This window comes from Rattus norvegicus, chromosome 1, assembly GCF_021556685.1.
Source record: "Rattus norvegicus strain SHRSP/BbbUtx chromosome 1, alternate assembly SHRSP_T2T, whole genome shotgun sequence".
Taxonomy (NCBI): domain Eukaryota; kingdom Metazoa; phylum Chordata; class Mammalia; order Rodentia; family Muridae; genus Rattus; species Rattus norvegicus.
Genome location: NC_141534.1, coordinates 177432284 through 177449792, shown reverse-complemented (window position 1 = coordinate 177449792; position 17509 = coordinate 177432284). Strand labels below are relative to the sequence as shown.

At 38.2% G+C, this 17509-nt stretch overlaps 1 protein-coding gene across 10 annotated transcripts in view; it reads left to right on the top strand.

Moving 5' to 3' along the window:
* Positions 1 to 17509, top strand: part of Sbf2 (SET binding factor 2) — a 368489-nt gene that overhangs the window by 208738 nt on the left and 142242 nt on the right. For all 10 annotated transcript variants that reach the window (XM_087592570.1, XM_087592563.1, XM_087592543.1 and 7 more), the window contains 5 exon segments: positions 3307 to 3384; positions 4102 to 4215; positions 4610 to 4738; positions 6792 to 6890; positions 13808 to 14012. In XM_087592570.1, the coding sequence (XP_087448696.1) occupies positions 3307 to 3384; positions 4102 to 4215; positions 4610 to 4738; positions 6792 to 6890; positions 13808 to 14012 (625 nt within the window).

Below are 17509 nucleotides of genomic sequence, written 5' to 3'. Positions count from 1 at the left end.
GATGGGGATTGCACTGAATCTGTAGATCGCTTTTAGCAAAATGGCCATTTTTACTATATTAATCCTGCGAATCTATGAGCATGGGAGATCTTTCCATCTTCTGAGATCTTCTTCAATTTCTTTCTCCAGAGACTTGATGTTCTTGTCATACAGATCTTTCACTTGCTGGTTAGAGTCAAACTGAGGTATTTTATGTTACTTGTGACTATTGTGAAGGGTGTCATTTCCCTTAATTTCTTTCTTATCCTGTTTATCCTTTGTGTAGAGGAAGGCTACTGAATTGTTTGAGTTAATTTTATATTAAGCCACTTTGTTGGAGTCTTTTATCAGGTTTAGGAGTTCTCTGGTAGAATTTTTTGGACTTAAGTATACTATCATATCATCTGCAAATAGTGATATTTTGACTTCTTCCTTTTCAATTTGTATCCCTTTGACCTCCTTTTGTTGTCTGATTGCTCTGGCTAGGACTTCGAGTACTATATTGAATAAGTAGGGAGAGAGTGGGCAACCTTGTCTAGTCCCTGGTTTTAGTGGAATTGCTTCAAGTTTCTCTGCATTTAGTTTGATGTTAGCTACTGGTTTGCTGTATATGGCTTTTACTATGTTTAGTTATGTGCCCTGATTCCTGATCTTTCCAGGACTTTTATCATGAAAAGGTGTTGAATTTTGTTAAATGCTTTCTCAGCATCTAATGAGATGATCATGTGGGTTTTTTTTTTAGTTTGTTTATATAGTGCATTACGTTGGTGGATTTCCGTATATTGAACCACCCCTGCATCCCTGGGATGAAGCCTACCTGATCATGATGGATGATCATTTTGATATGTTCTTGGATTCAGTTTGCAAGAATTTTATTGAGTATTTTTGCGTCAATATTTATAAAGGAAATTGGTCTGAAGTTTTCTTTCTTTTTTGGGGTCTTTGTGTGGTTTAGGTATAAGCGTAATTGTAATGATCAGGTAGGCTTCACTGAACTGAGAATTGGGTCCCTGTTAGTGGAATTAGAGGAAGGATTGAAGGAGCTGAAGGGGTTTGCAACCCCATAAGAACAACAATAACAACCAACCAGAGCTCCAAGGGACTACACCGCTACCCAAAGAGTACACATGGGCAAACCCATGACTCCAGCTGCATATGTAGCAGAGGATGCCCTTGTTGGGCACCAATGGGAAGAGAGGCCCTTGGTCCTCCCAAGGCTTGATGCCCCAGTGTAGGAGAATGTCAGGGCAGGGAGGCGGGATGGGGTGGGACAATGGGTGGGGGAACACCCTCTTAGAAGAAGTGGTAGGGGGATGGGGTATGGGGTTTATGGCCGGGAAACAGGGAAAGGGGATAATATTTGAAATGTAAATAAAAATATCCAATAAAAAAATAAGAAATAAAAAATAGAAATATGGGGTTGGGGATTTAGCTCAGTGGTAGAGCGCTTGCCTAGCAAACGCAAGGCCCTGGGTTCGGTCCCCAGATCTGAAAAAAAGAAAAAGAAAAAAAAAAAAAGAAACATAACAGAAAAGCAAAATAAATAAATAAATAAGTTAAGAAAGAAAAAAAGAATAGCAATGTAGATGTGTAGCACTTCTCCCTAGAGGTTCATCCTGTACCCATGGGTGATCAATCTTTTATAATTTGGTATATGTTCTTTGAGAAGTGTTCATACTCAGATGCATGTTTAACTGTGTGTACATTTATTTGTTTGAGGTTTGTTTTATTTTATATTCAAATAAGTGAAGCAATGTTACATGAATTTTTCTAAGTTGGCATTTTTTGTAATGATTATTTTATTTCATGTGTATGGGTATTTTATCTACATCTCACATGTATCTACCAGAATAAGGTGTAGAAACTTCTGGAACTGGAGTTACAAATGACTTTGAGCCATCATGTGGTTGCTAGGAACTTAACCTGAGTCATCTGTAAAAGTTATAAGTGCTCTTAACCCTTGAGAGCCTGAGCTTTTAGGAGGTCTTATTATTTATTTATTTATTTATTTATTTATTTATTTATTTCTTCATCCATCTCTTTTTATTTTTTTAAAAAATTTTTATTAGATATATTTCTTTACTTACATTTCAAACATTATTCGCCTTCCAGGTTTCCTGTCCATAAGCCCCTATTCCCTTCCCTCCCCATCCCCCTCCCCCATACAGGTATTCCCCCTATACATCCCCCTTACTGCTCCCCCCACATTCCCCTTCACTGGGGCTCCAACCTTGGCAGGACCAAGGGCTTCCCCTTCCACTGGTGCCCCAACAAGGCTATTCTCTGCTACATATGCAGTTGGAGCCCTGGGTCAGTCCATGTATAGTCTTTAGGTAGTGGTTTAGTCCCTGGAAGCTCTGTTTGGTTGGCATTGTTGTTTTTTATGGGTTTGCAAGGCCCTTCAGCTCTTTCAATACTTCCTCTAATTCCTCCCAAGGGGTTCCTGTTCTCAGTTCAGTGGTTTGCTGCTAGCATTGACCTCTGTATTGGACATGCTCTGGATGTGTCTCTCAGGAGAGATCTATATTTAGTCCCTTTCAGCATGCGTTTTCTAGCTTCATCAATCTTATCTAGTTTTGGTGGCCATATGTATATGGGCCACATGTGGGTCAGGCTCTGAATGGCCGGCCATTCCTTGAGTCGCTGCTCTAAACTTTGCTTCCATATCCCCTCCTATGAATATTTTTCCCTCTTTTAAGAAGGAGTGGGAGTATCTGCATTTTGGTCATCCTTCTTCTTGAGCTTCCTGTGGTCTGTGGATTGCATATTGGGTAATTCAAGCTTTTTGGCTAAATCCACTTATCAATGAGTGCATACCAAGTGTGTTTTTCTGTGATTGAGTAACCTCACTCAGGATGATATTTTCTAGTTCATTCCATTTGCCTATGAATTTCATGAAGTCATTGTTTTTGATAGCTGAGTAGTACTCCACTGTATAGATGTACCACATTTTTTTGAATCCATTCCTCTGTTGAAGGGCATCTGGGTTCTTTCCAGCTTCTGGCTATTATAAATAAGGCTGCTATGAACATAGTGGAGCACGTGTCTTTGTTGTATGTTGGAGCATCTTTTGGGTATATGCCCAGGAGAGGTATAGCTGGGTCCTCAGGTAGTTCAATGTCCAATTTTCTGAGGAACCTCAATCTAATGTTTTATCTTAGAGATCTCTCTGCAACAGTAAATGTGAAACTGTATCAATTGGTTTGTATTTCATGGTGGGAATATAGTTTAATTCATGAACAGATCATTCACTTAATGCCCCAAAGACACTAAGAAGTAGGTCTCATTAATCCTGGATATCTTATATAATAAACTTGTGTACTTTAGATTTTGCACCCGGATTTGGAAGTAGCAGATCATGCCTTCCCTCCTCCACGAACAGCTTTATCCCACTCAAAAATGCTGGTAAGACATTTAATGTTCAAGATTGATACTTTAAAAGAGAACTATACTTTAATTTTAGGTTTGCTGATATAGCTGAGTTAGAAGTCCCTTAAAAGGCTTAGGGCAGTGTACTGGTCTATGAGAGGGCCTTTGATTTTTTTTCTTTAGGAGACAAAAGTAAGGACCGCAAAGAAATCAGAGCCTTAGTTATAGCCTGGAACACTGTCCAGCATAAGAATTTGGATTCTTCTTTTCTTGTAGTGACATGTATCAGATCCAGAGCTTACTCATGCTGTACATGTAATCATATTTCATTCTAATAAGAATAGACTTTTATAATTTGGATAAATGTTGAAAGAATTTCATTTCACTTTAAAAATGTAATCTTTTGAGAGTTTTTCCCTTTTATATTCATAAGTATAATTTTTGCAGATATACAAATAAAGGTTTTGGCATATTTTTTTTTCTCCGACACAGTAAAATAGGAGACTATGCTACTTACTTTTCCTCTGGAAGAAAACTGTGTGCTCTAGAATCCAACTCTGTTCGGTTCAGTAGGAAGAGCAAACCAGTTCCACTCAAGCATAGGTAGACTCTCATGGGACTTGTGCCCACTGCTTGGGGAGGCAAGCCTGGGCAGCATGCCACACTCGCCCACTCAGACTTTCTTCTCTCTGTCTGGTTTACTTAATTTGTTTTTTTATTAAATCACCTGTATGTTTCGTTTTCCATTTTCAGGATAAAGAAGTTCGAGCAGTTTTTCTTAGACTATTTGCACAACTGTTCCAAGGGTACAGGTCATGCCTCCAGCTTATACGGATCCATGCCGAGCCTGTGATACATTTTCACAAAGTAAGGCACAGTGCCAGGTCGTCTGCCAAGTGGACTCATTTAATAGGACCACGCTATAAATCACGTGTATTAAATTAATTTTTGAATGTTCTTAAAGTCTCTGTGTTATGTGACAAATAGAACTGGTATAATATTTTCCTTCAGAATATGTAAGCTTAAAGTTGATTTTTCTCATATTAAAGTATTAATCAAGCATTAGTTAAAAATTAATACTTGATTTTTTTTCCTCTTGTCTTTTATATGGACAAAATCTTTTGAGAGAAATATACTTTGTGACAGTGTTTAGTTATATGTAAAGTCCTTCAACCAATCTTTAATCTTTCTATTTTTATTTTAACCATTTGGCCATTACCCAGTGATAAGTTATCATTTCACATTTTCTTCTTCTTTACAGACAGCTTTCTTGGGGCAGCGTGGTTTGGTTGAGAATGATTTCCTCACTAAAGTACTCAATGGAATGGCATTTGCAGGTTTTGTTTCAGAAAGAGGACCTCCCTATAGAGCCTGTGATCTCTTTGATGAGGTATAGTTCTTATCAATGACTAATAGTTTAAAGGAAAAATTGTTTTTTAACATTTATTCAAATTCTTAAACATTAAGTAAATATTATGTATATCAAGTGTTGATAATTATAATGTTAATTAGAAAAATTAGAAAACTCTAGAATGTTTTAGAAGTACGTAAAAAATTTTTAACAACTAAGATTGAATAGCTTCTTAGATCTTTTTCAAAATTGGATAGTGCTTGTATAAATAAAACTTGTTTTTTCAATACAGTTTTTTAGTGATTGTCAGTCTGCAGCTCAGTGTAACTTAATGCACAGATTTCTGACTCTAAATTGCAGTTAGGTTTAGTCCATCAATGTCATAAAGCCGTAATTTAAATTTATAGCATTTCTTCTAATCAATAATTACTATTTCCTAGCCACCTTAGTAGAAATATTTGAGATATATATGTAGTCTCTATCTTTTTAAGGATTTGTCATCTAAAGGGAGAAATAGACTAGGATACTATTTTACGTTTATTTTGCTCCTTTTTTAAATACATTTTTCATTTATCATTTACTTATATATTCACAGCAGTGCATTATGGGGGATAGGAAAGTAGATATTATTTGTATTTTAGTTTTTGAACCATTACTATATCAGAATCAATAGGTTTTAAAGTTCTTGATATCCACCAAAGAAAGTCAATCCTGGAACCCGAAGGGAGTCCTTGTTACCTTGTTACCCCTGACAGCTTATCCTGTAGGAAGAAGGTCTTTCTCGGAGATGGATCTTTTATTCTTCATAAAGATAGTTAAATACTCACAAGTAAGGAAAGGGAAGTGGAGCTTCTGTTCTGAAGATGAATATCAGCCTCCTCACTTAGTGATGGAGACTAAGCACCTGACTTAGTAACTAGCACATGCAGGTGTGCAGTGTATTACCCTGACTCAGCCATTCTTTATAGTCACTTACTGAGCTACGGGTCCCTAAATAACCGTGTAACTGGCCTTTGATCATACTGACATCTATATCAACCTTTATGTTCCCAATTAAGTTCTCAGTGGTTGATGGCTTATATAGTTAAACTAAGATCCTTGCCAAAGACCTTTTCTAACTCATCTGCTAGTCTCTGAAACTTTATTAATAGCAACGATTGTTTTCTACCCACATTCTCCTTGCTAACCTCTGGCAAGAAAGTCAGGTTGATTGTTTTCAGCATGAGACTTAAATATTTCTCTATCTTCTTTGTTTACTTACATGAGGACATGCTTTTATAGGAAAGTAGCATGGCTACTTGGAAAGATCTGTTTCCTGTACCACAAGGGTTCTACAAAGCTTTTACAGGCAGATCCTACTATGTCCTGCCTTAGGGCACTGTTATCAAATAGGTACCTTAGGAATGAAAAGCGAATCTGCCTTTCTTTGTATGACAGTCTTCTGAATACTGGCACAGAGTGCAAAATCCAAATAGTTCTGCCACCTTTGCTTCATCTTTTCCTGGAAGACACTCTTGTTCCTTTTCCTTTCCACCTGTTTACTCTCCTACATTTCTTTTCATGCCTGTCCTCTTCAGTAAGTATACACTCCCACACAGTTGCCATAGGAAATTGCTTAATAGAGAGACAGAACCCATATATATCACTTGAGAACTAAATGGAGTCTAAAGGTCGTCTTGCTCTTCCGCCTTGATTTAGAAGTGAGGAATCTGAATCCAGCCCATACTGTCCGTAGAGTCCAGTCAGCACATGAATTGTTGTTCCTATTTCTAAGTTAAAGAAACATCTGGAGACTTTCACACCTTCTGAATTTTTCCAAGTAAATAAATTATCATGAGTGAGGCCAGTAAACCTCTGTACTCCATAGATTATTGTTTCCTAAGAGATACTGAGTAGGGGCCACCCTGAAGCCATGGATTTAATATGCCTTTGTCATCCTGGGATAGAGGTAAAACCCAGTACAAATCTAAATAAATTACTTTGAAAATAACGGAGTTTAGATGGCTTTTAACTTGCATATTGTGTGCAAATACCAGTTTTAAAATTCAGCATATTTAGGTATTGATTATTGACATCTGATTCTTTTTCCAAGTTGGTAGCTTTTGAAGTAGAGAGAATTAAAGTTGAAGAAAATAATCCACTGAAGATGATAAAGCACATCAGAGAACTTGCTGAGCAACTCTTCAAAAATGTAAGTATATGTAGTCTGTTATTCTAGCAGTAATACCTATGCTGTGGATAATCAGTCCTAAGATGTCACGCTTGCTTCTGTGTGTCAGAATGTATCACATTTTTTATCAGTCACTGTATCATGAAAATGTCTTAGCCAGATTCTTTCCCCATGAATCTTTTGCCCTCATCATGAGTTTTCTTCTGAGTGCCATGTTTAATAGAGGAAGCTTAGACACACTGGTAATCAGAAGGACCTTAGACAGCACTGAGGATGTGCTCTGCTGCAGCGTGTTGAGGCCTGTCATCTGAGCTCCGTTGTTTTGAATTAATGAGGTAATGTGAAATAAGCTGGAAGAAGGAAAGAAAATCGGTCAGTGAACCATAGAAATCAAAGATGAAAATGCTCTCTGGGCAGAAGATGTGTTGTAAATCAAAAGATCAGGATGAGGTGAACTAACCACCTGAATTCTTAGGCTGGCAGGGAAGCTACATGCTTAAAGAATTGTGGTTTTGTGCTAAATGAGTGCTGACCACTCCTTCTTGTAAAGTTTGTGGTTCCTTTGCTAAGAAACATAAATCAAGTGGGAAATGTGGCACCATCTGAAGAGAAGCAGAGGGAACTTGTTTTAAGGAACTAGAATGAAGAACTTGATATTAGTGCTCTGGCCCCAGTGCATATTGTTTATTCTAGCTACTTGACAAGGCAAACAAGGATTTGACAGTGAGGCATTAGTCACTGCTTTGTCACATTCATTTGAAATTTGAGGACCAGTAAGTTAAAAGCAGAAATATTTAACTATTCCCTTGTTACATATTAGTGAATTATTTTCTTTGCTTGCCTGTAAATGCATGTATGCTTGTCTGAGGATTGAACCAAGCATGCTGTGTATCCACTGTACTTCTGGTGTTTTGAATTTGGCTTCATTTCTTAATACAGTGAATTCCAAGTTTATCCATGGTCACATAGAAAGGGAGATGACACTTTCCACTTGAGTAACATTCCACTTGAATAGATGGCCTAAGTTTTATTTCTCTGTTGACTTGCTGAATAACAATTTTGGCAATAATGAGTATCCTAAACATTTATACAGGTATTTACAAAAAATGTAAATTTTAATCCTCTTAGATAAATACTTAGGACTGAGATACCAGGATATATGGTAACACAACATTTAACTTTGTTTAAAAACTGCTGGTTGTTTTTCTAAGTGTCTATATTTTGTATTCCCACCTGCAGTATATGAGAGTTCCATTTGCCGTCTATCCTAAGCAGCACTCAGTATCATAACTTATGTTTTGTTTCTTTGTGTTTCTTGCAGTCATTCTCAAAAGTGTACAGTAGTGTCTCTTTGTGGCTATTTTAATTTCAGCAGGCAAATAAATGAATATAATGTTACCTAATCATTATATGCAAATGCTGCCTTAATATCTGTGATAAAAGTAATTAGGTAAGAACAGAGACTCTTTATCTGGAATTGTTAAAGTATTGATTCTCAAAACACTCAACCTTCCTTACTCTATTTATCATTATCATATTGGGCAACATCAGAAGACACTTAGTTAGCACAGCTGGAGAGGCTGTGCTATTGTGCTAGTAAATACAGGTCATTGATGCTTCCAAATATTTTACAGTGCATGACAACACCCACATCTTCTCTAAACAAAGAATTGTCAAGTTTAAAATGCCAGTAATATCAAAAATAAGAAGCACATCAAATGCAAATGACACAGTTCATCACATTAGATGAGAAGAGCCTCAACACAAAGTGCATTAAGATTAAGAGAGCAGGATGGATGTCAGCGGTCATTAAAAGGTTAATAAAGTTAGAAAATTGAGACAATTACATTCCATCAGTCTCATCTACTGTCAGGTAGCCCAAGAGTCCAATTATATTGGTTTTCAGTGATTCACATAATAATAATAATGTCTTCAACTACATTTGGGAATATTTCTGTTATTCCCCAGAGTGCTGGGTATGAATAGTGGGTATTAAATAATTTTAAGTATCTGAACCAATCTAGAGTATTTAATAACCTCTAACAAAGAATGCTTGTTTTATTGTTGTTACTAGTGTGGCTGTGGCCTACTTTAGATTTCCAGTAAGTCTTAGGAGTTTTGTTTTGTTTGTGTATTTGACATGTGTGTTTGGCCTTCTTTTCTATAAATCCTAAGCATACTCTCATTTAGTCTGACAAATAATGAAGAAAATTGATGTTGCCTGACCACTGATTTATAGTTGGTAATTTTTTTAAAAATCTGACAAAATCAGTGAGCTTCTCCCTATGTGTACTATATCAGGATTTTGAAAATCATCATCAAAATTTAAAATTTACTCCCAATGAAAGGGCTGAATTTAGCCACACTTTCTCAGGCTGTTCATTCTGGTGGACTTGCACAAAATTGTTTCCGTGTCACTGTGTTTAGTTGTCTGAGTCTTTGGTTGTTACTTTAAATTTACATTCTCTGAACTCAAGTAAGAATTTGTTTGTTGGTTTGGACTGTTAGAAAATAACTGATTTCCTGGTTTCAGCTGTAAAACTAGATTACAGTTTTTAATGAAATCAGGAACATAAGAAGCCAGTCCAGACCAATTCATAGTGAGAAGAGTAGATATTTTTAAGACCTTCTGGAATATAGCAAATCCTAACTTGAGCTTCCTTTTCTTGCTGCTTGTTTCACACAAGTGATATGGGGTTCAAGCAGTTTTGTGACACATAGGTTCGTCTACACTTAACATGCTGCCCATTAGAGGGCAGTAGTGCACAGACACAGCAGCTAGGGAACCAAATAGTATATTTGCATCAGATAAACACGTGTGTCATAAATTACCAAATCTATTCAAGGTCTACATTTCACTATAGAATGTTTCTGCAACGACAGAGAGGCTCACCTTTGAACTTTTAGCATGGGGTTTTCAAAGGCTTATAGACTTGGTTTACAGGTTTTCTGATTTGTTTATAGGAACACTGTTAGTGAGCAACATCATTTCTTTAAGAAGTGATTTATTTTAGGCTTGCTGCTACTTCTACTACAAGTGCAATTGCTATTATTACTAGCATATACATAGTTGGTATTGCAATATTAGAAAGGAAAGGAGTACATTTCATTTTAAACACATGGTATCATACAAAGTATGTAATAATGAGCTATTTTTAAAATAAATGTAATCTAGACTTTTAGAAAATAGTCTGAGATTGATCCTGGGGTGCATGTAAGTATTTGTGTTATGAGAACGTCTCAATAACAACTGGTGATAGCCCTCACGAGACGTCTATGATACTTCAGATGAGGATGAGCAAGTCATCCTGTCCCGTATCATACTACTAATGAAGTACTCAGGCTTGGATGTGAACCCCCGGGCATTCTGAAGTCAGAAACATAAACTAAAAGTACCTTGTACCCTGGATTATCTAAATTTGCTGTTGAATTGTAATGCTACCTGGTTTTATCATGTTTTCATGTCTAATCTTGTTTCTGGGCTGACTATTCAGCTTGTTCATTTAACCCTTGACTAAGAGTCATAAGGTTATATAAGGTTGCATACATCTGGAAACCTTGACTCAGCCATTTTTCTCTCCATTAGTCAGTATAGTACTGGAAAAAAGTACCTGAAACAATTAACTTACAAGGAGGAAAGATTAATATTGACTTTATGGTTCAGAGACTTTAAGGAAAATCTGCTGGACTGATGTTTTGGGTATAGTGACATAGCTCATCATGATGACTGTTCATAGTAAAAGAGGCTGTTCATCTCAGTGTAGCTAAGAAACAGAGACAGGAAGGGGCCAATATCCTCATCAAGGGTGCATACCTTGTGATATAACTTCCTTCCTCTGGACCCTAACTCCTAAGGATTTTAGCACTCCCAGGAGCATCAATGGCTGATGACGAAGCCTAGCATATGGGTCACTGGGGGACTTGTAAGATCCAAGCTGTAGTCTTCTGAACTTCCTTGACTTTTATGTGTTTTTTATTTTCCTGTAAAGATAAACATGCCACATTACAGATTTTGACTAGAAGTGTTGTGTGTAACCTTTATTTTTTCTAAATGACCTTAGCCATTATTTGAACAGCAGGTAATAGAGATGGTAAGGAAAATAAAATGTAACTCAGAGATACTTGCATTATTATAAAACTTTCTACTTTAGTTTTTTTTTTTTTATGTTTTAGAAGTTGTTAAAATGAGGCTCTATATGGCTCAGTGGGTAAAGCCATGTAAACCTGACAACCCGAGTTCAAATCCCCAGAGTTCATGTAAAAACAAGACACAGTAGTGTCCAAGTCCATAATTTATTTCAGTGTACTTCAGTGGGGAGGTGGAATGTACAGCTAGGAGAAATGCCAGAAGCTCGCAAGCATGCTAGCCTAACCTACACAGTAGTGAACAAAAGAGACCTGTCTCAAACAAGATATAAAGTGAGGACTAGCACCCAAAATTTTCCTCGGGCCTTCACACATGCTTCACTTGACACATATGAACATATACATGATACACATATACAAAAAATCTTTAAAAGCTGTCATGATAACTATTTACTTCATTTGAAATAAAGTACAGAGAAGGTTTTTTATTGCTATAAAAATTAGTCTAAATAGAAATAATATTTTTAAAGGATTTGGGATTCAAGGTCCATAGGAATTACCTCTCTGCTCTAGAAAAACTGTGTCCACTGTATTTTAGAAAACATAATATTTTGAGAATATGGATAGAAGTCATGCCTAGTGATGAAAGCAAAGAAGTGAATCCTAGGGACCACGGAGGCTGATGTCTGTGTATTCCGGGCAGAAACACAAGCCTGATTATCTATCTATCTTAGGTGAGTTATTTGTCAAGCATCACACATTGAGCAGTACAAGACCCAAAATCAGTGTTTTGACACACCAGACTGTCTCATTTCCATTTTGTTCCAAGAAATGCTAACTGTGTCCTCTGCCCAAATCCACCTTTTTCTTTTTCTGGATCTCAGCCATATAACCAGAAAGAATTTGGGGGGAATAGTTCTAATAGATGGTGACAGTTGACCATTTTTAACTGACAAGAACATGTTATAGGATACTAATGAGTTTAGTCTACAGCATGAATAGCATAGGTTCAGTGGAAATAAGGAATTTTCTGGTGGCAGAAGGATAATAAATGCTAGAAGTGGTCTAAGAAAGGTTGTAAAGCAGCCTTCCCTAGAGAACTTTATAGAATACCTGAGTTCCACTCTGCTCAGCATTTGAAATAGAATCCTCCTTAAATTGATGCTAGATAACGTTTCATACAGGCCCTAAGAGTATTTAAAAATATTAGCTGATGGGGTTATGGGGATAGCTCAGCGGAAGCATAAAGTCCTGCGTTCAATCTCCTGCCCCAGAAACTTTAAATTAACTATATTATTATAATGTTGATAGAGTGCAGTGGAAAGTATTTTAGTGCCTTCTACATGTTTACATATTTTTCCTGCAATAGGTATATAGAATAAGACAAATGAAACAAAAGCAGCAAAAATAAAAAAATACTAACTTTTTAATATGGGTCTGGAGAGATGGCCCAACAGGTTTAATTCTCAGCACCAACATCAGACAATTCATTACCACCTAGAACCACAGCTCCAGGATAATCAATGCCCTTCTCTGGCCTCTACAGGCAGATTTATACAAGTGTGCATATGCACACAGAAACACACATGCATATTTCTAAAGAAAAATAAAATGGTTTAAAATTTTTAACTAGAAAATACCTTTTAAACCAAGCAAAATGTCTACTTCTGTGGTGTTTCATTTCAGAGAAACAAGGCTGGACAATAATAATTTATAGTATGTAAAAGGGTTTAATATATTAAAGAGAAAAATATAAAGAAAATAAGGGATGTATTAAGGGAGGCAATATAATTTTGCCAAAGTGTCCATAAAAGATGTCTATTAGAACTGCAAATTCGGAGGAAGCAAAGAAGCATTTCAGACCAAGGGAACAGCTGTGCCAAAGCCATGAGGCAAGGACAGGAAAACCTGCGAGCCTCAGATCAAATACATGTAGTTGAATAAAAAGGCTAGAACTTGTAGTCTCCTTAATAACTTTGGCTTTTACTCTGGTGAAGGGTCTTCTTGAATGAATAAGGTTGTGTGGTGGTTATTCATGTTTTAATGATATCGCTGACTTACTGTTGAGAGATGGAAAGGGGCAGAATCAGGGAGACCAGTAGTTCTGAATAGTCTGAGAGCTGTTAGCTTAAACTAAAAGGAGATATAGGCAGATTAGAAATGTACTCTCGACAGTAAAATCCACAAGGTTGATAGAAAAATGTATAATTGTATGTTAGAAAGAGGGATTAGAGATGACCAATCCTACCACAGGAAGGACCGGAAAAATATATATTCAGTGATCAAGACTGAGTAAAATAGATTTCTAAATAGACTTCATTGTTATTTTAAATCTTAGTGGAAATACTTTGTTGTACATAGTTAAATAGAGGACTGTAGAATTGGATTGAACAATCAGGTTAAGAATATTGAATCATCGATGTCTTTATAATAAAGGGCTAAGAGACTGGAAGTGTTCTCCAAAGGATTTTAGTGTCAGTCGAATAGAGGTCCAATGATTGAGCATTGGAGTATTCACATAATTAAGAGGTGAGGAGATGCAACCAGATGTAAAATCAAAGCATGATGTGCCTATGATTGAAGAAGACAGCCAACTGTCTCACATGCTGCTGTGAAAGAGCTTGGAGAAAGAGTCTGGCGTTCTGTATTCAGCTAACCCAGTTTAGCGTCAAGTTCGTTAGCCTTTGCCTTTCCAGCTTGGCAATGCAAGCAACAGACATAGGACCCATATGAATGTATAATCACTCACCTGTCTGACTTCAGTGTATCCCTGTGCTCTTTTATTCTTCCTATTTTAACAGTCATGTTAAATATGCTAACTTAGATCATTTTTCTTCTGTCTGATGTTACAGGAGAATCCAAACCCTCATATGGCATTCCAGAAAGTTCCACGTCCAACAGAAGGATCCCACTTGAGAGTTCATATTCTTCCTTTCCCAAAAATTAATGAAGCCCGAGTTCAAGAACTAATACAGGAAAATCTTGCTAAGAACCAGAATGCAACTCCTGCTACACGAACAGAAAAGAAATGCATAGTGCCAGCAGGGCCACCTGTTGGTATGTATGTGCGTGTGTGTGTGTGTGTGTGTGTGTGTGTGTGTGTGTGTGTGTGTGTGTGTGTGTGTACATGCATCCATGTGTGTGTGTGAGTGTGTATGTGTGTGTGCGCATGTGTACATGCATCCGTGTATGTGTGCATGTGTGTGTGTGTGTGTGTGTGTGTGAGTGTGTGTGTGTGTGTGTGTTTGCTCATTTTAAAAATGTACCTTTTATGAGATGGGAAGTGACATATTTCTATAATCCCAGCACTTGGGAGGCTAAAGCAGGAAGACTGACCTAAGCTCTAGGCCAGACTGAGCTACCTAGGGAATATATTAAGTATTATCAACAGAAACTACTTCATCCATCCTTCCTCCCATAAAAAGTGGTAATTATCTAAGCACTGGCACTGTAAAATCTGCTTCATTCTTGTAACAGTTTGTTGAGCTTGAAGCAGTTTTTTGTAGTTCGCATACTGAAAGTCCTACGAGTATCCAGTGCAGCAACTTTCCAATGACTTAGTTTACTGTGTCATCACCACTGTTTAGTTAAGAACATTTTCTTATTATGTATAAGTACACTGTAGATGTCTTCAGATACACCAGAAGAGGGCATCGGATCTCTTTACAGATGGTTGTGAGCCACCATGTGGTTGCTGGGAATTGAACTCAGGACCTCTGGAAGAGCAGTCAGTGCTCTTAACCGCTGAGCCATCTCTCTAGCCCCTTAAGAACATTTTCTTTTTTTTTTTTTTTTTTTCTTTTTTTTTTTGGTTCTTTTTTTCGGCTCTGGGGACCGAACCCAGGGCCTTGCGCTTCCTAGGTAAGCGCTCTACCACTGAGCTAAATCCCCAGCCCCAAGAACATTTTCTTAAGCCATTGTTCTTTTGTTTCTGTTACCAGTTATTTCCTACTTCCTTCTGTCCAGGTTGGAGAGAAATCTACTTCCTGTCTTCATGGGTTTGCCTATCATGAGCATTTGTATAAATGTGTGCCTTTGTGAGGGGCTTATTCATTTAGCATGTTTTCAAAATTTTTACAGTAGCATGTGTCAGTATGCCATTGTTTTTTGTGGGTGAATAATGTTCAACAGTGAGGAGAAATGTATGTGCATTTGACCTTTTCAAAAATATTCATAAGGAGATGGAAATTTGAGTTGGTTTTGCTTTGGGAGTTTTAGTAATAATGTTGCTGAGAACACTGATATGCAACCTTTTTATGGATATGTTTCCATTTCTATTGAACACATTCCCAAGAACACTGTGTTTTAAGGAGCTGGCACTCTTTTCCTTAGCAGGTGCCCTACATTATACTCTACAGCAGTGACACACAAGGGTGTGACACCTCCCAGCACCACAATGCTAAGCACTCTTTGTCCCCTTGTATGCAGCTTCTGTTAATGTCTATAATGCTGCTTACGGTGGCGTACACCAACGTCTCAGCAGCCGGAGTAAAGTCCTGTCTTCAAATAAATTTTTAAAAGAGTGTCTTTGTCCAGTTTTAATTTGAGATGTTTGTTATTGAATTATTATAATTTTTAAGTTTTCAAGTGATTACCTTACCAGATATCCAAATTTATTTATTTGTTTGTTTGTTTGCTTGTTTGTTTGTTTGTTTTCACACTCCAGATTTTATTCCCCTCTGGGTCTATACCCCAAGAGTTCCACAACCCATACCTCCTCCCGCCCCCTCACTTCCTCCTTCCCCCGATCTCCACAAGGATGTCCCCACCCCACCAGACCTCTAAACTTCATGGGACCTCCAGTCTCTTGAGGGTTAGGCTCATCTTCTCTGACTGAACCCAGACCCAGCAGTCCTCTGCTGTGTATGTGTTGGGGGCTCATCTCAGCTGATGTATGCTGTCTGGTTGGTGATCCAGTGTCTAGGAGATCTCAGGGGTCCAGGCTAATTGAGAGTGCTGGTCCTCCTACAGGGTCGCCCTCCTCCTCAGCTTCCTTCAGCTTTTCCCTAATTCAGCCAGAGGGGTCAGCAGCTTCTGTGCATTGGTTGGGTGCACAGATCTGCATCCTACTCTTTCAGCTGCTTGTTGGGTTTTTTGGAGAGTAGTCATGGTAGGTCCCTTTTTGTGAACTTCTCATAGCGTCAGGAATGGTGTCAAGTCTTGGAGCCGCCACCCCTTGAGCTGGGGAACCCACTTTGGGCCTGTTGCTGGACCTTCTTTTCCTCAGGCTCTTCTCCATTTCCATCCCTGCATTTCTTTCAGACAGGAAGAATTATGGGTCAGAGCTTTGGCTGTGGGATAGCAACCCTACCCCTCACTTGATGCCCTGTCTTTCTGCTGGAGGTGGATTCAATTCCCTCTCCACTCTGTAGGGCTTTTCATCTAGGGTCCCCACTTTAAGTCCTGAGAGTCTCTCATTTCCCAGGTCTCTGATACATTCTAGAGGGTCCTCCCATCTTCCTTCCTCGTGAGGTCACCTGTTTCCATTTTCTGCTGGCCTTCAGGGCTTCAGTTCTTTTCCCCCACCCAATACCAGATCATGTTCCCCTTTCCCCCAGACCCCCATCCGCTTTCCCTCCCCTATCCCTCCTTCCCTCCCTACTTGTGGTTGCTTTCTTCTTCCTCCCAAGTGGAACGGAGGCGTCCTCTCTTAGGCCCTTAAGCTTGTTGCCCTTTTTGAGTTCTGTGTACTGTATCTTGGTGTCTTATTCGGGGTTTCTATTCCTACACAAAACGTCATGACCAAGAAGCAGGTTGGGGAAGAAAGGGTTTATTCAGCTTACATTTCATCACCACAGGAAGTCAGGACTGGAGATCACACAGGGCAGGAAACAGGAACTGATGCAGAGGCCATGGAGGGATGTTCCTTACTGACTTGCTTCCCCTGGCTTGCTCTGCTTGCTCTCTTATAGAACCAACAATGGTACCACCCACAATGTACTGGGTCTTCCCACCTTGATCACTAGTTGATAAAATGCCTTACAGCTGGGTCTCATGGTGGCATTTCTTCAACTGAGGCTGCTTTCTCTGTGATAACTCCATTTTGTGTCAAGTTGACACACAAAACTAGCCAGTACACTTGGGTATTCTGTATTTTGTTTTTTGTTTTGGGTTTTTTGGGTTTGTTTTTGTTTTGTTTTGGTTTGGTTTGGTTTTGGCTAATATCTACTTATTAGTGAGAACATACCGTGCATGTCATTTTGGGTCTGATTTACCTCACTTAGAATGACATTTTCTAGTTCCATCCATTTGCCTGCAAAACCCAGGATGTCCTCGTTCTTAATAGCTGAGTAGTACTCCATTGTGTAAATGAACCACATTTTCTGCATCCATTCTTCTGTTCTGGGACATCTCCGTTGTTTCTAGCATCTGGCTATCACATATATAAGGCTGCTATGAACATAATGGAACATGTGCCCTGTGACATGGTGGGGCATCCTTGATGTATATTACCAAAAGTGGTCTTTCTGGGTCTTTAGGTAGGTCTATTTCCAATTTTCTGAGGAACCTCCAGATTGATTTCCAGAGTGGTTGTACCAGTTTGCAATCCCACA